The following is a 20,000-nucleotide window of genomic DNA, read 5'->3' as shown; positions in this document are numbered from 1 at the left end:
AGTTATACAAATTTAAAAATTAAAAAAAGAGAGAGAGAGAGAGAGAGAGAGAGAGAGAGAGAGAGAGAGAGAGAGAGAGAGAGAGAGAGAGAGAGAGAGAGAGAGAGAGAGAGAGAGAGAGAATCAGAATCAGAATCAGAATGTTTTATTCGCGGAAACAATGGTTTTTAGCGAAAGGGTGTTGTGGGGTTGGGATGTCGACGTACAAAGCTTTCTGGATACCGAAACATGCACGATCGCGAACAGATTCTCGCTGCTGGAAGTCCGATAGCGAGTCAGTCTGTGCTCACAGGTGTTGGGAGGTGCACGTCCGTCACACGGGGGTCTTTGTTCGTTATTACCGCTCATCTCTAAACAGCTGTTAACAATGCAGGTCGAAGATCAGCCCTGGTACAGTCTCACGACTGCCGCCAAAACATTCAGGTCTCTGGTCGCCTGCCTTCTGTCTTCTGCGAAGTCGTCTTTGCTCAGAGGTTTCGACCTCTTCAGACAGCGCGTTGAAAAGTCTTCCAGTTCTGTAACCTCTGCTTTTTCCATTTTGATGTACCAATCAGTCACTTTCCTTTCTCTTATGTCGTATCTTAGCACGATGTCGTCCGATTCGCATAATTAAAATACAAGCACGTTCTGTTCAAAACGCTTGTCGAGCACCGCGTGGTGTATGGACTGGTTACGGCGGATGTCCCTCAGCCTTCTCTGCTTCTTCGTATTTGTCACTGCAACTACTTGTTCGTAGATATCATCTAGGAAAAAGCCAGCCTGTTCTGCACTGTTCTCAATAACACGAGAGAGAGAGAGAGAGAGAGAGAGAGAGAGAGAGAGAGAGAGAGAGAGAGAGAGAGAGAGAGAGAGAGAGAGAGAGAGAGAGAGAGAGAGAGAATGAGAGCGAAAGAGAGTGTGAGAGAGAAAGTGACAGAGAGATAGAGAGAGTGAGTAGGAGAGAGAATACGAAAGTTTAATACGAAAGTTTAATTGCTAGGCCATCGGCCCCTTGCAATGGGGAAGGAGGGGAAGGAAATCGGTGTACACATAGGGGTAGTTTCGAAAACATGAAACGTTTATAGATGCACCGATCATAGGGATGATTTACAGTTTCCATCCCTTTCCCGACACGGTAGTTTCCACGTCAGTGTTCGTATTGTCCGTTTGTTCTGTGTAAAGCAATTTACACCGTTCTCCAAAATGTCACGATGAGAACAAAAGTCCCGAGTCACACCCACAACATCGATACGATATCCGAATCGAATAGCTTTGCTGTCAACCGAGGTAGAATTTAGTCACATCCCGGAGTACAGACACTTCGTGTAGCGCAGTTCGGAGTTGATCGGCGAATTTACTCCTGTCGACGGGTGACCCATGGCGAAGCTTGTCGAGGTACTCCTTCTCTTCTCGTATCATGTGGCGAGCTGCTTGCTTGATCATCCAGTACGTGCCTGGACTTTTGTCGGTGCTGCAATCGGTGACCAACACGAAATCGTCAGTTTCACATAGCAGTGATTGTCTGTCATCTGTGTTGTCACGAACCACCCTTCGAAAAGCGTTGTTTCTGTGTACATGTTTCACTGCACGCACAGCTGATCGGTCCTTCAGTCCCGACACATACTCCTTTACGGCCGACAGACTGTAACCTAGGTCAGATGCCTTTTTCTCTGATGTATCCTGTGTTTCTGTGACTTCTCTGGTCCGAGACTGTGTTTTCAACAGCCAGGTATCCAAAACAGTGACAGACACACCACGTGACTCAGTGGCCCGTGGCGACAATAGCACAGCTTCAGCCTCACCCTGTTTATTGTTATTACGTTCAGAGGGCGTGTTGTCATCAGTGCGTGCAGCACGTGCAAAAATGTCACTGTCACAGAAATGCGTGTCACTTTCACATTCGAGCCGATGCTGTTGTTGATTTCTTTCAGATAGCGAAACAAGGGTAGGATTTATCAGTGAAGAAATGTCAGGACTTGCCTTTAATGTGTTGACACGGTTTTCTTCTTCTTTCTTTTTCTTTCGTTCTTCGGCTCGCAGCCTGTCGCGCTGAAGCTGGCTTGGCGGTTTTCGACGAAAATGTTGAGTCATGGCTGGCCGGTCCGAGTCAGAGGCTGACACAAGTCGCAGGGCGACTGTTATTTTCGTTCCTTCAGCGGATACTTTCCCGGAACAGACGGTGTTTTCTTTGAGCAGGGCTTCCAGGGTACCTTCCAGAGCTGTTGGGAGTCCATCAGCTGGCATTTTGAGAGAATATTAAGCGTTTCTCACAGTTAAATCGAGAGCTCTAAATTTTCCGTCCCGTTGCTCTAAGATCTCGCGAGATTAGGAGAGAGAGAGAGAGAGAGAGAGAGAGAGAGAGAGAGAGAGAGAGAGAGAGAGAGAGAGAGAAGCCAGCCAGCCAGCCAGCCAGCCAGCCAGCCAACCAACCAGCCAGCCAGACAGACAGACAGACAGACAGACACGATACAGATACAGAACTAGTCCGAGACTGACAGAAAGTGATTTTCTGTTCATTTTCACCGGTCTCCTTCGCCACTGTCTGCAACGTCTTCCGGGAGGCCATGATGGCATAATTGGTTAACATATACACAGTTAGTAGACGGGCACGCCAGTCGCCCTGCCCAACGATCCAATCAGCATGGCAGGTAATAATAAACTCTTCAATTATCCCCTTCCATTACCATTAAATCATGTCTATCCGCATTAACTCTTGCCCCCCTCCCCTCCCTCCCCTCCAACCCCATCTGTTAAACAAATCTACACATATTATTTCTTTCCTGCTATAATAAAGTGCCTTGACATGTAAACAGCGGGTAATATGTCTGTGATCAGTTTAAAGCAACGGTTCTGAGCAGTAGTAGAAGATGACCAACCCCAACCCCCACCGCCTCTTCGTCCCTTAAACTAATCTACACATACTACTTCTTTTCTGCTATAATAAACTGCCTTGACATGCAAAAAGCGGGTAATATGGCTGTGGCCAGTTTAAGGGAATGGTTCTGAGTAGTGGTAGAAAATGACCAACCCCCACCCCCCCACCCCCTCTTCTTCCCTTAAACAAATCTACACATACTACTTCTTTCCTGCTACAATAAACTGCCTTGACATGCAAACAGTATTAGTTATCGTTAGATTTGACTGCGATATCCAGATTTATCAGTGCAAATGTCGAGAAAGCTGAAATCATATCAGATCGAGGCGTGAACCGAGATTTGATATGATTCAGGCTTTCGAGACATTGGCACTAATCAATCTGGATATCGCAGTCAAATCTAACGATAACGATTTTATCGCATTCCATTTCGGAAGAAGAACCCATTAACCCCAGTCTAAGAAATCGGTCAAGCGCAAGGGAGGCTACTGCCATGTTGGAAATGTTGGATTGTCTGTTCCTGCTTTCGCAACTTTGCTGCTATAACTTTCTTTTTCAAATACTCTTTAACAACAAAGAAAAGAAAAATATTGTGTAAACAGATCACACAAAAAAGGTTCAGTGGAGGAACACGGAACAGCCTTTGCGGTTACTTGCAGTCTTTTAGACTTCAAAGGCTTTAATTTGGCAGTTCTAAACGATGGCAGGAACTGAAGTGCCCCGGACTGTATCAGTGAAGTCCTCTGGCTCATTTTCTGTGTAGAAGACAGCTTCCAGTTCTTAGTCGTTATCGACAGATTGCAGTGTTGATACTTTTGTCGAATCGCCAACTGCAGAGGACACAATATTCCAAGACAACTTTCAAAGATGGCATCTTCCGCTAGCCTTCGTGACTGTTTTGAAGCTGTTGAGGTTATTGTGTGGATTTTGCATGGCTACGACAAAGAGGGATGGGACAGTGATTCATGCTTCTTGCTCCAAAGTTCAGTTTGTTTACGGCTGTTCCAATCGCCTCCCTCGGTAAGATTAAAACATACCATTCTACTACTTCTCTGTTAAAGGTGGGTGGAAAAAGTGTTTATTTATTCATTACACAGCTTAAACTTGCTGATGCAATTACTTTCCTTTTATAAATTTGCGCTTTAAAATAATGGAAGACTTGTGTTTCCTTCAAGTGAGATTTATTTCTTCAAAATTACAATTGGAAAACTACTTCCTGCACGATATCAAATTCACTAGGAACTTCCTCTGCGATATCAATTGATATACAGTTCCTAATTGACCAATGACAACCGGTGTTTTTGTCTTGTGATCAGTAAAAATGCGATAAAGGGTAATATGTCTGTGATCAGTTTAAAGCAACGGTTCTGAGCAGTAGTAGAAGATGACCAACCTCCACCTCCACCCCCTCTTCTTCCCTTAAACAAATCTACACATACTACTTCTTTCCTGCTATAATAAACTGCCTTGACATGCAAAAACGGGTAATATGGCTGTGACCAGTTTAAGGGAATGGTTCTGAGTAATGGTAGAAGATGACTCACCCCCTCCCCCCCTCTCCAAGCCACCCCTCACCGTCCCTTAAACAAATCTATACATTTAACTTGTTTCCTGGACAGCTTTGACATGCAACAAGCGGGCAATATGGCTGTGATCAGTCTAAAGGGAATGGCTCTGAGCAGTGGTACAAGAGGACATACCCCCGTTCCCAGCCTTTTCCAAATCTACACATACTACTTCTTTTCTGCTATAACAGCCTTGACCCCGTCGCGATATAACCTTGAATGGTTGAAAACGACGTTAAACACCAAATAAAGAAAAGAAACAGCCTTGACATGCAAACCGTGAGTACCATACCAGTGATCAACTAAAAGGAATGGTTCTGAGCAATGGTAAAAGACGACCCTTCCCCCGCCACCTTTTAAACAAATCTAAATATATATATAGTTCTTCATTGCTGCCATAGCAGACCTGACATGAACAACGTGAGTACTATACCAGTGATCAGCTTCAAGGAATGGTTCTGAGCAATGGTAGAAGACGACCCTTCCCCCGCCACCTTTTAAACAAATCTAAATATATATATATATAGTTCTTCATTGCTGCCATAAGTGACCTGACATGAACAACGTGAGTACTATGGCAGTGATCAGCTTAAAGGAATGTCAGTGCAATATGCCCCATCCATTATAAATAATTTAAGTCTAAATTTAATTAACAAGTTATAACGATTGTTAATGTTAAATGCAATTGTGATGTATACTTATGTACTCTCCCTCCCTCTCTCTCTCTCTCTCTCTCTCTCTCTCTCTCTCTCTCTCTCTCTCTCTCTCTCTCTCTCTCTCTCTCTCTCATTTTGTACTAGTGTTAACGGATGTGTAGCTGATCAGAGCAACTTTATTCCCAAATGAAAGGTATAACTATGTCAATGTAATTTTGTAATTTTTGAGTTCTCCTTAGGTAATTCCTTAAATGCACATTGTGTAGCATTCCATACAATGTATTTCTGTATTTTATATGATTGAATTTATATTTTTAATGTGCGTCTGTCTTTATGTGTTGTATAAAGGACAGGTTGGAAGAATAGGCTTTGCCTAAAACCTTTATCCTTTTGTAATAAAGTTCTGAGTCTGAGTCTGAGTCTGAGTCTGAGTCTCTCTCTCTCTCTCTCTCTCTCTCTCTCTCTCTCTCTCTCTCTCTCTCTCTCTCTCTCTCTCTATCTATCTATCTATCTATCTTTCTCTGTACCTCTCTTTTAAGAAAATTGCAAAGAAAAGACTTACAAAAAGAGAAAGGCAATATGCAAACATGAAATTAGGAGAAAAAGAAATATACTTCCCTTGGGAAACCAAGATTGACATTGAAACATTATCTCATCAGCATGCAATGTTGTCATGTCAAATATATTCAAAATTATCGAACAGATCCTCAATAAGGAAAGAAAGGATGCTTGTCTTCTTAACGTCTGGGCGAAATACCTCACCAGAATTCTTCACAACAAAGACACAAGACAAATGGGAAAAAATGTCTTCGCAGAATTGCCTCGACACACACAAATATTCTTACTGCCATATATGGTGGTCCCTTGTGGGCAAAGCTATGCCATTGGAGACACGAGAACAGACGAATAAAGAAGCCGAGGGCTTTATCAATTAATGCTGTATCTCATAAATACTTCCTTCTTGTTTGCGCTTTGTCTGAGAGGGGCTTGTATTTCTTGTCGTGTTTGTCCCTCTCCGGGGCTTCTTGCTTTGTGTGTGAGTGATGAATAGATAGCGGAGTTTGGTTCTGTCTGGCTGGGTGGGTGATGATGATGAGGGCGGGGGAGGGGGGTGGAGGGGGAGTATCCCTTTAATGGTGTTATGATATACACGTGGTTTGATTTGTATTGAAAACGTGTCATCCTCGCTCTTTTTTTCCATCTGAGTAAAAATCAAAAAAAATATGAGAGTCGCTTGTTCATCCCAAAGCTTGTTATTCTCTTAAAGACTAGTTCTGCATAGCTCTCACTCACCCTTTCACACATATCGTATGCATTTATAGAGCGCTTACCTCCCTCTGTTTATCAAACCATCAGAGTGAAGTATCCCTCTGAATAAAAGCTTCCTGCTTATTCCACTGTCGCAACTTTTTTTTCTCCCTACAGAACCCTGTCTCTTCCGCCAGTCTTGGTCACAAAAGCCGAACTTTGATACCTCTGAACTAGAATAGAGATCTCTTCAGCCGTAAACGTTTTCCTTTCCGATGCAATCGACCTTTGACACACTTACGCAGACTCACTGGGATTCCAGACACTGAACATGATTCCACACACTGAACATGATTCCACACACTAAACATGATACCAGACACTGAACATGATTCCACACACTAAACATGATTCCACACACTGAACATGATTCCACACACTGAACATGATACCAGACACTGAACATGATTCCACACACTGAACATGATTCCAGACACTGAACATGATTCCACACACTGAACATGATTCCACACACTGAACATGATACCAGACACTGAACATGATTCCACACACTGAACATGATTCCAGACACTGAACATGATTCCACACACTGAACATGATTCCAGACACTGAACATGATTCCAGACACTGAACATGATTCCAGACACTGAACATGATACCAGACACTGAACATGATTCCACACACTGAACATGATTCCAGACACTGAACATGATTCCACACACTGAACATGATTCCACACACTGAACATGATTCCACACATTCCAGACACTGAACATGATACCACACACTGAACATGATTCCACACACTGAACATGATTCCACACACTGAACATGATGCCACACACTGAACATGATACCACACACTGAACATGGTTCCACACACTGAACATGATACCACACACTAAACATGATTCCACACACTGAACATGATTCCAGACACTGAACATGATTCCACACACTGAACATGATTCCACAGATTCCAGACACTGAACATGATACCACACACTGAACATGATACCACACACTGAACATGATTCCAGACACTGAACATGATTCCACACACTGAACATGATTCCAGACACTGAACATGATTCCACACACTGAACATGATTCCAGACACAGAACATGATTCCACACATTCCAGACACTGAACATGATACCACACACTGAACATGATACCACACACTGAACATGATTCCACACACTAAACATGATTCCAGACACTGAACATGATACCACACACTGAACATGATTCCACACACTAAACATGATACCACACACTGAACATGATTCCACACACTGAACATGATTCCACACACTGAACATGATTACACACACTGAACATGATTCCACACACTGAACATGATTCCACACACTGAACATGATTCCACACACTGAACATGATTCCACACACTGAACATGATTCCAGACACTAAACATGATTCCACACACTGAACATGATTCCACACACTGAACATGATTCCACACACTGAACATGATACCAGACACTGAACATGATTCCACACACTAAACATGATTCCACACACTGAACATGATTCCACACACTGAACATAATACCACACACTGAAAATGATTCCACACACTGAAAATGATTCCACACACTGAACATGATTCCACACACTGAACATGATACCAGACACTGAACATGATTCCATACACTAAACATGATTCCAGACACTGAACATGATACCACACACTGAACATGATACCACACACTGAACATGATTTCACACACTGAACATGATTCCACACACTGAAAATGATTCCACTCATTCATTAAGGTTCCTCACACGAAATTATAAACATCAACATATACCAAGACCCCACGCACACGCCCAAATATTAAACATTATCACCAACATCAAGTTTACTTACCAACAATACACGTACACATACACTAACCAACGTCCCCTACAAACATCACACACACGAACCGACCCACTAACCAACAACCCCTACACATTCAAAAACATCACACTGACACACGCAATAACATCACAAACACTAACAACATCCAAACATTCCTGAGTCCTTAATCAATCAATCAATATGAAGCTTAATCACACACACACACACACACGCTCGCACCCCCCACACACCCCCACACACCCCACCCCCCCACACACACACACACACACACATACATACACGCACGCAAACACACACACACACACACACACACACACACATACACACGCACACTAACCCCATACACACAAACAGACAACCCCATACACATCCCATACACATCCCATACACACCCAAAACACACCCCATACACATCCCACACACACCCCATACACACCCCATACACACCCCAAACACACCCCATACACATCCCATACACACCCCATACACACCCCATACACATCCCATACACATCCCATACACACCCCATACACATCCCATACACACCCCATACACACCCCATACACATCCCCATACACACCCCATACACACCCCATACACACACCCAACACACCCCATACACACCCCATACACATCCCCAACACACCCCATACACACCCCATACACATCCCCTACACACCCCATACACACCCCATACACACCCCATACACACCCCATACACATCCCATACACACCCCATACACATCCCATACACATCCCCAACACACCCCATGCACACCCCATACACACCCCATACACATCCCATACACACCCCATACACACCCCATACACACCCCATACACACCCCATACACATCCCCAAAACACCCCTTACACATCCCCAACACACCCCAACACACCCCATACACACCCCATACACATCCCCAACACACCCCATACACACCCCCAACACACCCCATACACACCCCATACACACCCCATACACATCCCCAAAACACCCCATACACATCCCCAACACACCCCATACACACCCCATACACACCCCCAACACACCCCATACACATCCCATACACACCCCATACACACCCCATACACATCCCATACACATCCCAAACACACCCCATACACATCCCATACACATCCCCAACACACCCCATGCACACCCCATACACATCCCATACACACCCCATGCACACCCCATACACACCCCATACACATCCCCAACACACCCCATACACACCCCATACACATCCCCAACACACCCCATGCACACCCCATACACACCCCATACACATCCCCAACACACCCCATACTCACCCCATACACACCCCATACACACCCCACACACACCCCATACACACCCCATACACATCCCCAACACACCCCATACACACCCCATACACACCCCATACACATCCCCAACACACCCCATACACACCCCCAACACACCCCATACACACCCCATACACACCCCATACACACCCCATACACATCCCCAACACACCCCATACACACCCCAAACACACCCCATACACACCCCATACACATCCCCAACACACCCCATACACACCCCATACACATCCCCAACACACCCCATACACACCCCATACACACCCCATACACATCCCCAACACACCCCATACACATCCCATACACACCCCATACGTACACATCCCCAACACACCCCATACACACCCCATACACATCCCCAACACACCCCATACACACCCCATACACATCCCCAACACACCCCATACACACCCCATACACATCCCATACACATCCCATACACACCCCATACACATCCCCAACACACCCCATACACACCCCATACACACCCCATACACATCCCATACACATCCCATGCACACCCCATACACATCCCATACACACCCCATACACATCCCCAACACACCCCATACACACCCCATACACATCCCCAACACACCACATACACACCCCATACACATCCCCAACACACCCCATACACACCCCATACACATCCCCAACACACCCCATACACACCGCATACACATCCCATACACATCCCCAACACACCCCATACACACCCCATACACACCCCAAACACACCCCATACACACCCCATACACACCCCATACACACCCCATACACATCCCCAACGCATCCCCAACACACCCCATACACACCCCATACACACCCCATACACATCCCATACACATCCCATGCACACCCCATACACATCCCATACACACCCCATACACATCCCCAACACACCCCATACACACCCCATACACATCCCCAACACACCCCATGCACACCCCATACACACCCCATACACATCCCCAACACACCCCATACTCACCCCATACACACCCCATACACACCCCACACACACCCCATACACACCCCATACACATCCCCAACACACCCCATACACACCCCATACACACCCCATACACATCCCCAACACACCCCATACACACCCCCAACACACCCCATACACACCCCATACACACCCCATACACACCCCATACACATCCCCAACACACCCCATACACACCCCAAACACACCCCATACACACCCCATACACATCCCCAACACACCCCATACACACCCCATACACATCCCCAACACACCCCATACACACCCCATACACACCCCATACACATCCCCAACACACCCCATACACATCCCATACACACCCCATACGTACACATCCCCAACACACCCCATACACACCCCATACACATCCCCAACACACCCCATACACACCCCATACACATCCCCAACACACCCCATACACACCCCATACACATCCCATACACATCCCATACACACCCCATACACATCCCCAACACACCCCATACACACCCCATACACACCCCATACACATCCCATACACATCCCATGCACACCCCATACACATCCCATACACACCCCATACACATCCCCAACACACCCCATACACACCCCATACACATCCCCAACACACCACATACACACCCCATACACATCCCCAACACACCCCATACACACCCCATACACATCCCCAACACACCCCATACACACCGCATACACATCCCATACACATCCCCAACACACCCCATACACACCCCATACACACCCCAAACACACCCCATACACACCCCATACACACCCCATACACACCCCATACACATCCCATACACACCCCATACACATCCCATACACACCCCACACACACCCCATACACACCCCATACACATCCCATACACACCCCATACACACCCCATACACATCCCATACACATCCCATACACACCCCATACACATCCCATACACACCCCATACACATCCCATACACACCCCATACACACCCCATACACACCCCATACACATCCCCAACACACCCCATACACCCCCCATACACATCCCCAACGCACCCCATACACACCTAATACACACCCCATACACATCCCCAACACACCCCATACACACCACATACACACCCCAAACACATCCCCAACACACCCCATACACACCCCATACACATCCCCAACACACCCCATACACATCCCATACACACCCCATACACACCCCATACACATCCCATACACACCCCATACACACCCCATACACATCCCCAACACACCCCATACACATCCCATACACATCCCATACACATCCCATACACACCCCATACACACCCCATACACATCCCCAACACACCCCATACACACCCCATACACACCCCATACACATCCCCAACACACCCCATACACACCCCATACACATCCCCAACACACCCCATACACACCCCATACACACCCCATACACACCCCATACACATCCCCAACACACCCCATACACACCCCATACCCACCCCATACACACCCCATACACATCCCCAACACCCCCATACACCCCCATACACACCCCATACACACCCCATACACATCCCATACACACCCCATACACCCCCATACACACCCCATACACACCCCATACATACCCCATACACACCCCATACACACCCCATACACACCCCATACACACCCCATACACATCCCATATACATCCCCAACACACTCACCAACAACAACATCCACACACACACCCACTCACCAAGATCCCATAGCTGGACTCCTCATAGACGACGGAGATGTAAGTCCACCCGAGTTTCTTGACCAGTGCCACCATGACCTCAGCTTGGTACACGTCTGACGGTATTGTCCTCAGGAAGTAAGGGAACCTCTCCCTGTTGCTCAGTGTGGGGCTGGTCGAGAAGAAGCTGATCTGTGAACAAAAGAAATACATAAATGTCATTAAAAATTAAAAATAAACAAAAAAGTTAGTAAAAGGTACAGTACTTCCCGTCTAAACTATACGTGCGAACAATATCCATTGTGGCCTTTAAGAAATAAATTCATACAAAAGCTCCACCTACGCACAGGAAGCGGTCAGGATGTTCATTGAAGTGAAGGGATGATTTGATCCCATGTCACAGCTCGGTCAGATCTAGATAATGAGTAGACACTTCTTTTGACGTGTTCACGTTAAAACATGGATTCAGCACAGAAAGGCGAGATTTTTTTTAATTGACGATAACGCGGGTTTTAAAGAGCCGACGTCCAAAAAATAATGTACAAACATACGGTTTTAATGTTATTAACCCTTTTGTCACGTATCCAGATCCATGTTTTCGTTCTGGAATAAAGAGTTGATATGGTGATGTCTTCAGAAAGTAGCAAGCAAGATAGATCTAGGCTATTATTCTGCCCACCGGTCATGCTCGTCTGTAACTGATTCGCAAATAATACAAGACCGCACATGTGGCTTAAAATTAAGGCAAATACAACATAATCTGCACACACATTGATTGAAGACATGTTGACAAGTCAAGAGGAACGACAACAACTACACAGCAGGAGCGGGAACAACAACAAAGAAACAAGATAAATACATTTATTAAAAACAAACAAACACAGGAGACACGTCATTCTTTGCAGGTAAGAACCTACTATACACACCATACGTTCGGCACAAAACAGTACAGCCAGCGCAACGGACTGAAATTAATGAACTTATCCCGGAAAAGAAACGATCCGAACTATAATAACGATAGATTCGTTTGAATTGTGTATTGTGTATGTGATTGTGTTTCCATTTATTTAAGGTTTATTTGTTTTTAATGTGTATTGTTGCTGTTATCAAGATTATTATTTTTAAGATTGATTTAAGGCGCTTATGTTGTGTATTGTTGCTGTTATTAAGATGATTATATTTAATATTGTTAGGCGCTTAGAACTATTTTAGGATTTGTGCCCTATAAATACCCTTATTATTATTATTATGATTATTATTATTAACCATTCAACTAAACGAACAAGGCGTGCATTGTTTCCCCAATACTACTAACACACCGTCGCGATATAACCTTGAATGGTTGAAAACGACGTTAAACACCAAATAAAGAAAGAAAGACTACTAACACACTATACTACGGCTAAGATATGTCCTACGGTATAACGTACGTTTGGCCAAAACAGACAGACAGGCCTACAGAAAACCATACGTACGGACAAGCAAACAGACACACAGACAGAGAAACACACACACATCACACCACAAATAAGAGTCGCTTGAAGATCAAAAGGAAGAAAGTTAGAAAAGCAAATGTTTTTATTTTGCAACAATGACTTCAGAAATCAAATCTTCAACGTCTGTAAACAGAAAACTGCGGTTGCTTTTTGTATGATGCTGATGTCGTTTTGCCTGCAGCAGAAGTCAAATCAAAAGAGAAACTCTTGACAAGACCGGTTTGGGAAGAAATGGAAAAAAAGCAGAAAACAGAAGTGTTCTGAGGTCGCGTTGACATATACAAAAAAAAAAAAAAAGAAAAAAAGAAAGAAAAAAGATTACAGACAGCAGCCAACAATTCCGTCAAGTTGAACAATAGACACAATTTCAGTTTGATTAATTCGACTCAGACAATCTTACGTCATTTTTCCCCGCCGCGCAACACCGTTTGCTTTTGCTTGTTTTGCCTTCTGTTCCCGAGCCGCCGTAAGGCTTTGCTGAAAAGCTCCCGGTTTGCCCTCCATTTGAATTTATTGGCCGTTTTTAGCGTGGGTCGAACGTCGCGAATCGCATTTGTTATTCCAATTTAGAACGAGCCTGCATAGGACAAAAACATCAATTTTCTGCCGTGCACCGGGGAAATGAAGCTGAGCTAAATCTGTTGTGTGGGGCGATGTGGTTTGTTTTACGCGTTTTGTTGCTTTGTTTTTACCCGGAATATTGAGATGGGAGATTGTATAATGGGATTGAATTCGAGACAGTGTGTTGAACTCTTAAGCTCAGACGTCATCGTTCCATAGATGGTAGTGAAAAATGCTGGCTCTCTTGGTTAAAAGACTTGTGTCTGTATTCTGAAGCGTTGAAGTTTAAGTTCTCAGTGCCGTCTCCTATTTCAGGATTCAAATAAATGGACGCGCTGATCGTGTGTGTGTGTGTGTGTGTGTGTGTGTGTGTGTGTGTGTGTGTGTGTGTGTGTGTGTGTGTGTGTGTGTGTGTGTGAGCGTCCATGCATGCATGCGTGCGAGGGTGTGTGTTTGTAAGTGTGTGTGTGTGTGTTTGTGGCACGCGCATTATGTTCTGAGACGCGTGTGTTTAAATGTATGCACGTATGATCGTGTTCACGTCAATTTGCCCGTGACCTTTCTCTTAAATCATTCTCGGTTTCTCTCTGTGACCCATTTTACAAGGGCAGGCGAACCCATCCTTCACTGTTCTAAACTAGTATTGATTAAGTTCTACCTACTCCATCCTACGTCTTAGACAATTGATCTCTAATTCTCCTAGGCTTTGTTTTAATCCGCAGCGAACTGTCGGTCGAATGATGTAGCTGGCCCACTAAATCCGTTAATGGCGCCTATCCCCAAATGGGTACCTATCCCCAAATGGTACATATCCGCAAACGGTACCCATCTGCAAATGTTGGAAATAAGTCCCAAACCGCCCAAGAGAAGAGATCGTGTCTTAAAAGTTTTGTTCGTGCATACAGTAAGAGGAGTTATATTCTGTACATGGTAGGATCACGGTACACCAGTAGTGTCAATGGGTTTAACTATTGTTACTGTTGTTTGCAGTCTTCTTCTATTTGTTCTAGTTCAATTTTGTGGTTTATAATGCATCTATCGTGTTGTCTGCACCAACATCCAGACATTCGCACGTCAGTGCAGAAAGGCACAGTGTCATTTTTTTATGAGTGAAAAATGCCAGTTTGAATGCTGTTTTAGAAACATCATTTTTCAGTCACTACAAGAAAGACTTTGTGAGGGGTTAATGTTATTACCGTAAACTACCTTGTGAGCGCCACATGTCGTTCACACGCCCACCCCTTGCTTTGGGTCAACACAACGTTGTATAGGGTATAATACCTTGTTGACGGCCACCCCCCACATTTGTTTCAAAGGTGTCCAAAAACACAAAAAAACAGTTTCTAGTTGATTCTAAACCTTTTCACAAAATACAGGGATACAAGTCGAGTGGACAATGACAAAATGCTGTTGAGTTCATACCATTGCCACTGCAGCCTCTGGATAGCCATGCCAAAAATAGACGAAGATTTAAGAGACTCATCTAAGGTTTAAAGAGGTCGACCTTGGTGGAATTTAAAGAGGTCGACCTTGGTGTAATTTAAAGAGGTCGACCTTGGTGGAATTTAAAGAGGTCGACCTTGGTGGAATTTAAAGAGGTCGACCTTGGTGGAATTTAAAGAGCTCGAGTCAACGGACTATCTTTTAAATGCGCTGTGTTTCACACGTATCTTACTCCCCCCCCCACACCCACACCCGATTTTGCTAGATGACTTTGATCAGAACAAATTAACTCTAGATGACTTTGATCAGAACAAATTAACTGATTAGGCTACAATAACCATAATTATATCAATATGTGCAGGTTTATGATTTTTGAAACACGCACTGCCGCTCGTACCGCTGGATATACGATGCAGATCTTGATAGGAGTCATCATTTTCATTTGCGATATGAAACAAAGGGTTTGTTGTGGTTAGTTTCCATGTTTCATTCTGGCGATGCACTTGCGCACACACGAATGCGTCTCTGTCACAGAGAAAGAGAAATAGAGGTTATAGACAATGTTTGCACAGAAACAAATCCTACTATCATTCTACCGGCACGGTTGGCCTAGTGGTAAGGCGTCTGCCCCGTGATCGGGAGGTCGTGGGTTTGAACCCCGGCCGGGTCATACCTAAGACTTTAAAATTGGCAATCTAGTGGCTGCTCCGCCTGGCGTCTGGCATTATGGGGTTAGTGCTAGGACTGGTTGGTCCGGTGTCAGAATAATGTGACTGGGTGAGACATGAAGCCTGTGCTGCGACTTCTGTCTTGTGTGTGGCGCACGTTAAATGTCAAAGCAGCACCGCCCTGATATGGCCCTTCGTGGTCGGCTGGGCGTTAAGCAAACAAACAAACAAACAAATACTATCATTCTCTTACCAAAATGATCAAATATCCCTATTTTTATGAGGAACAGATTTTAGTAAACGACCACCCCCTACTTTTGAGCAAAATTGGGGCATAACGGGCTGGGCGCTTACAATGTAGTTTACGGTAATGTCCTCGTTTTCTTTTTGCACATAATACCATGCAGTGTATTAATCGTATTCGGAAGTGTGTGTGTGCAGCAATTAATGCTTTTTCGGCATGCAGAGAGCAGATTCTCTGGACACCTTATAAATTATAAAGCGATACAAACAAATCTTCTCACTTTCAAACTCTTCGAAACTTTCCCCCTTCTTTTTCATAAATTACTGGTAAGACGGTCAATAACCCCAAACACACACACACACACACACACACACACACACACACAACCGCACGCACGCACGCACGCACGCGCACGCACACACAGACAGACAGACACACACACAGACACCACCACCCTCGTCTTTTGAGTAAATGTAAAAGCAAACCTAACTTATATGTGTTTCCTGTAAGGCCTAAAAAAAAATAGGTGTGGTTACGGTAACACGACCTACCCTATTTTTAGGGGCCGATCCTATAACTTTTTATTACATTTGTCAAAAAAAAAAAAAAAAAAAAAAAAAAAAAAAAAACCAGTGCAAAAAACGCAATGAAAGCGAAAGCGCCCGTGTCGCACACTTATTTCCCTGTCAAGTAGGTTTAATTTGTACACATTAGAAAAAAAAGTTAAAAAAAATAAAAAGTGATTGCCTACCTACCTACCCTATTTTTTTTGGCTATGTTACCGTAACCACACCTTTTTTTTTTTTTTTGCCTAATAATGTTGCAGGCTGACATAGCTGTCACGAAGTTACGAAATTAATTGAGATAAAAGATCAGATGCTAAACAGAAAGTATACTGCACTTGCAAAGACTTCGACATTTTTCTCCTTTTTCCTCTTCTTCATTTACCTACGCCGCCAGATTTCGACCACTTTCGTTTTTTCTCATTTCCCCATAAGAAGTCCTGACCCTCCACCAGTAAATCTCACGTACTGGAAGCCACACGTGATTCATCTATCCAACTTTAATCTTCTGAAAATGTCAAGGCAACTGTAACAGAGCTTAAATCGTCTCCCGTAGGATCGCAAAACGCCACTGCATCTGCCTACCGCAACACGTAAATCTTCTGCACTGAAATGGAGCTACTGATTCTAGCAAGACGTTTAAACCTTGTGACGTTCAGAGAGATTGAGAGAGAGAGAAGGAGAGAGAGAGAGGGAGAGAGGGAGAGAGAGAGAGGGAGAGTGAGAGTGAGAGGGAGATAGAGAAAGAGAGAGAGAGAGAGAGAGAGAGAGAGAGAGAGAGAGAGAGAGAGAGAGAGAGAGAGAGAGAGAGAGAGAGAGGGAGAGAGACAAGACAAGACAAGACAAAATCTTTATTATCGAGGGTAATAGATAAGCAAGAATATTGCTTTTTTAATGATAATAATAATATGGGAGATTTATAGAGCGCTTTACGTTCTCTAAGCGCTTTACAATGAAAAAATATGAGAAAAAAACCCCATACATATACATACAAAGCAAAGCAAAAAAGCATGTGCAGCAGCATTCAGCACACAAGTGAACAACGAAACACTGCATCAATACAAGCTGCAAGCATACTAACACAGGCAAAACATTCAAACATTCAAACACCTGATCAAAAATGCACCATATTGAAATAAAATTAATCAAAATACTGTTTGAAGGAACAAAATGTTTGGCAGTGTCGGATAGAGTAAGGGAGAGAGTTCCACGCAACGGCAGCAGAGTGGGAGAAGGCTGAGAGAGAGAGAGAGAGAGAGAGAGAGAGAGAGAGAGAGAGAGAGAGAGAGAGAGAGAGAGAGAGAGAGAGAGAGAGAGAGAGAGAGAGAGAGACAATGACAATGACAATGACAATGACAATGACAATTCTTTATTTTACGAGGGTAACAGAATAAGCATTGGTATACTTTTTTGCATCTGGCCCTCGCCCTAAAGAGGGACTAAATCTACTATAATAACTACTACTACATACTTACATAATTAGTAAAACAGTATAAGTTTATGTACATAAGTGCATTATATGAAACATTGTAGTTTATAAATGTTCATGACAAGGTGCAATGTAAAAATTTGCAAGTCAATTAGAGTCAGAATACTATATGCAATAGTACATCAACTCTGTAAGACAATGGATATTATGCAGAACATCATAATTTCGTGAACAAAACAATAAATCAAAAGTGAGTGACTGTGTCCCAAAGGACATAACAATCAAGAATATACTATTTTCATTAAATGGGATATATATTTGTTTTTGAAAGAATTTGTGCTTGTGAGAGAGAGAGAGAGAGAGAGAGAGAGAGAGAGAGAGAGAGAGAGAGAAAGAAAGAGAGCGAGAGAGAGAAAGAGAGTGTGAGAGAGAGAGAGAGAGAGAGAGAGAGAGAGAGAGAGAGTGAGAGAGACCTCCTCAAATAAGCATATTCACAAGAAGAAGGGACAAAAAACCTATGCAAAAGTTAAACCAAACACCCGATCTTCCCCAAAGGCGATTGTAGCCGCACGATACTGTTTTACAAACGTGAATATAGGAGAGTTTGCTAAATGAGGGAACAACTGGTCTGCATTCACTTTCTGTCATTGGCTTATCACTGGAGACCATAGTGTGATTCAACACGAGTACTCATATCATCGATGCTATCTAAAACGGTGCACTTTTTGGACGAAACCGCGTTTAACTACAAAGGCGTAGTAGAGCAGAACTTTTTTTAGTTTGGGCTGAAGCACCTGCCTGCGTCTATCAGCCATCGGCAAGCCTACACGAGAATTTGGAGTTCTTTTTTATGAGAAGGGAATTAACACACTCGTGGGTCAGAGGCAGGGGCGGATCCAGGGGGTGTTTTCGGGGTTTCCGGACCCCCCCTAGCCTAAAAAGAAAAAAATTAAAAAAGAGAAGGAAAACAAGAAAAAAAAAAGAAAAAAAAAGAAAAACTTATGGCTCAGATTGCATCAGATTGCTCCATTTTCCTTGATTTTTATCAAAAATTTGGCATGCCCCCGGACCCCCCTAGGAGCCGGCCTTTCTTTTCTAAGTGGCGATTTCAGAAAGTAGTTGGGTAATTTGTTGGCTCAGGTTACACCAGATTGGTCAATTGTCCGTGTTTTGATGCAAATTTGTCTTCTTAAATTCACTTTTTGGAAGGTGTATTAGGGGAAGTTTCTTGTTGGAAGGTGTATTAGGGGAAGTTTCTTCGCTCAGATTGCACCAGTTTGCTCCATTTTCCTTGTTT

General features: G+C 44.1%; 1 protein-coding gene across 1 annotated transcript in view; it reads right to left on the bottom strand.

The window, feature by feature from the left end:
• Window positions 1-20,000, bottom strand: part of LOC138979156 (metabotropic glutamate receptor 3-like) — a 374,871-nt gene that overhangs the window by 139,854 nt on the left and 215,017 nt on the right. Inside the window, exon 4 of the mRNA XM_070351965.1 lies at window positions 12,321-12,491. Coding sequence (XP_070208066.1) covers window positions 12,321-12,491 — 171 coding nt within the window. The remainder of the gene's footprint in view (window positions 1-12,320; window positions 12,492-20,000) is intronic.

Source organism: Littorina saxatilis, linkage group LG10 (genome assembly GCF_037325665.1).
Source record: "Littorina saxatilis isolate snail1 linkage group LG10, US_GU_Lsax_2.0, whole genome shotgun sequence".
NCBI lineage: Eukaryota > Metazoa > Mollusca > Gastropoda > Littorinimorpha > Littorinidae > Littorina > Littorina saxatilis.
This window is presented reverse-complemented; position numbering and strand designations above follow the sequence as displayed.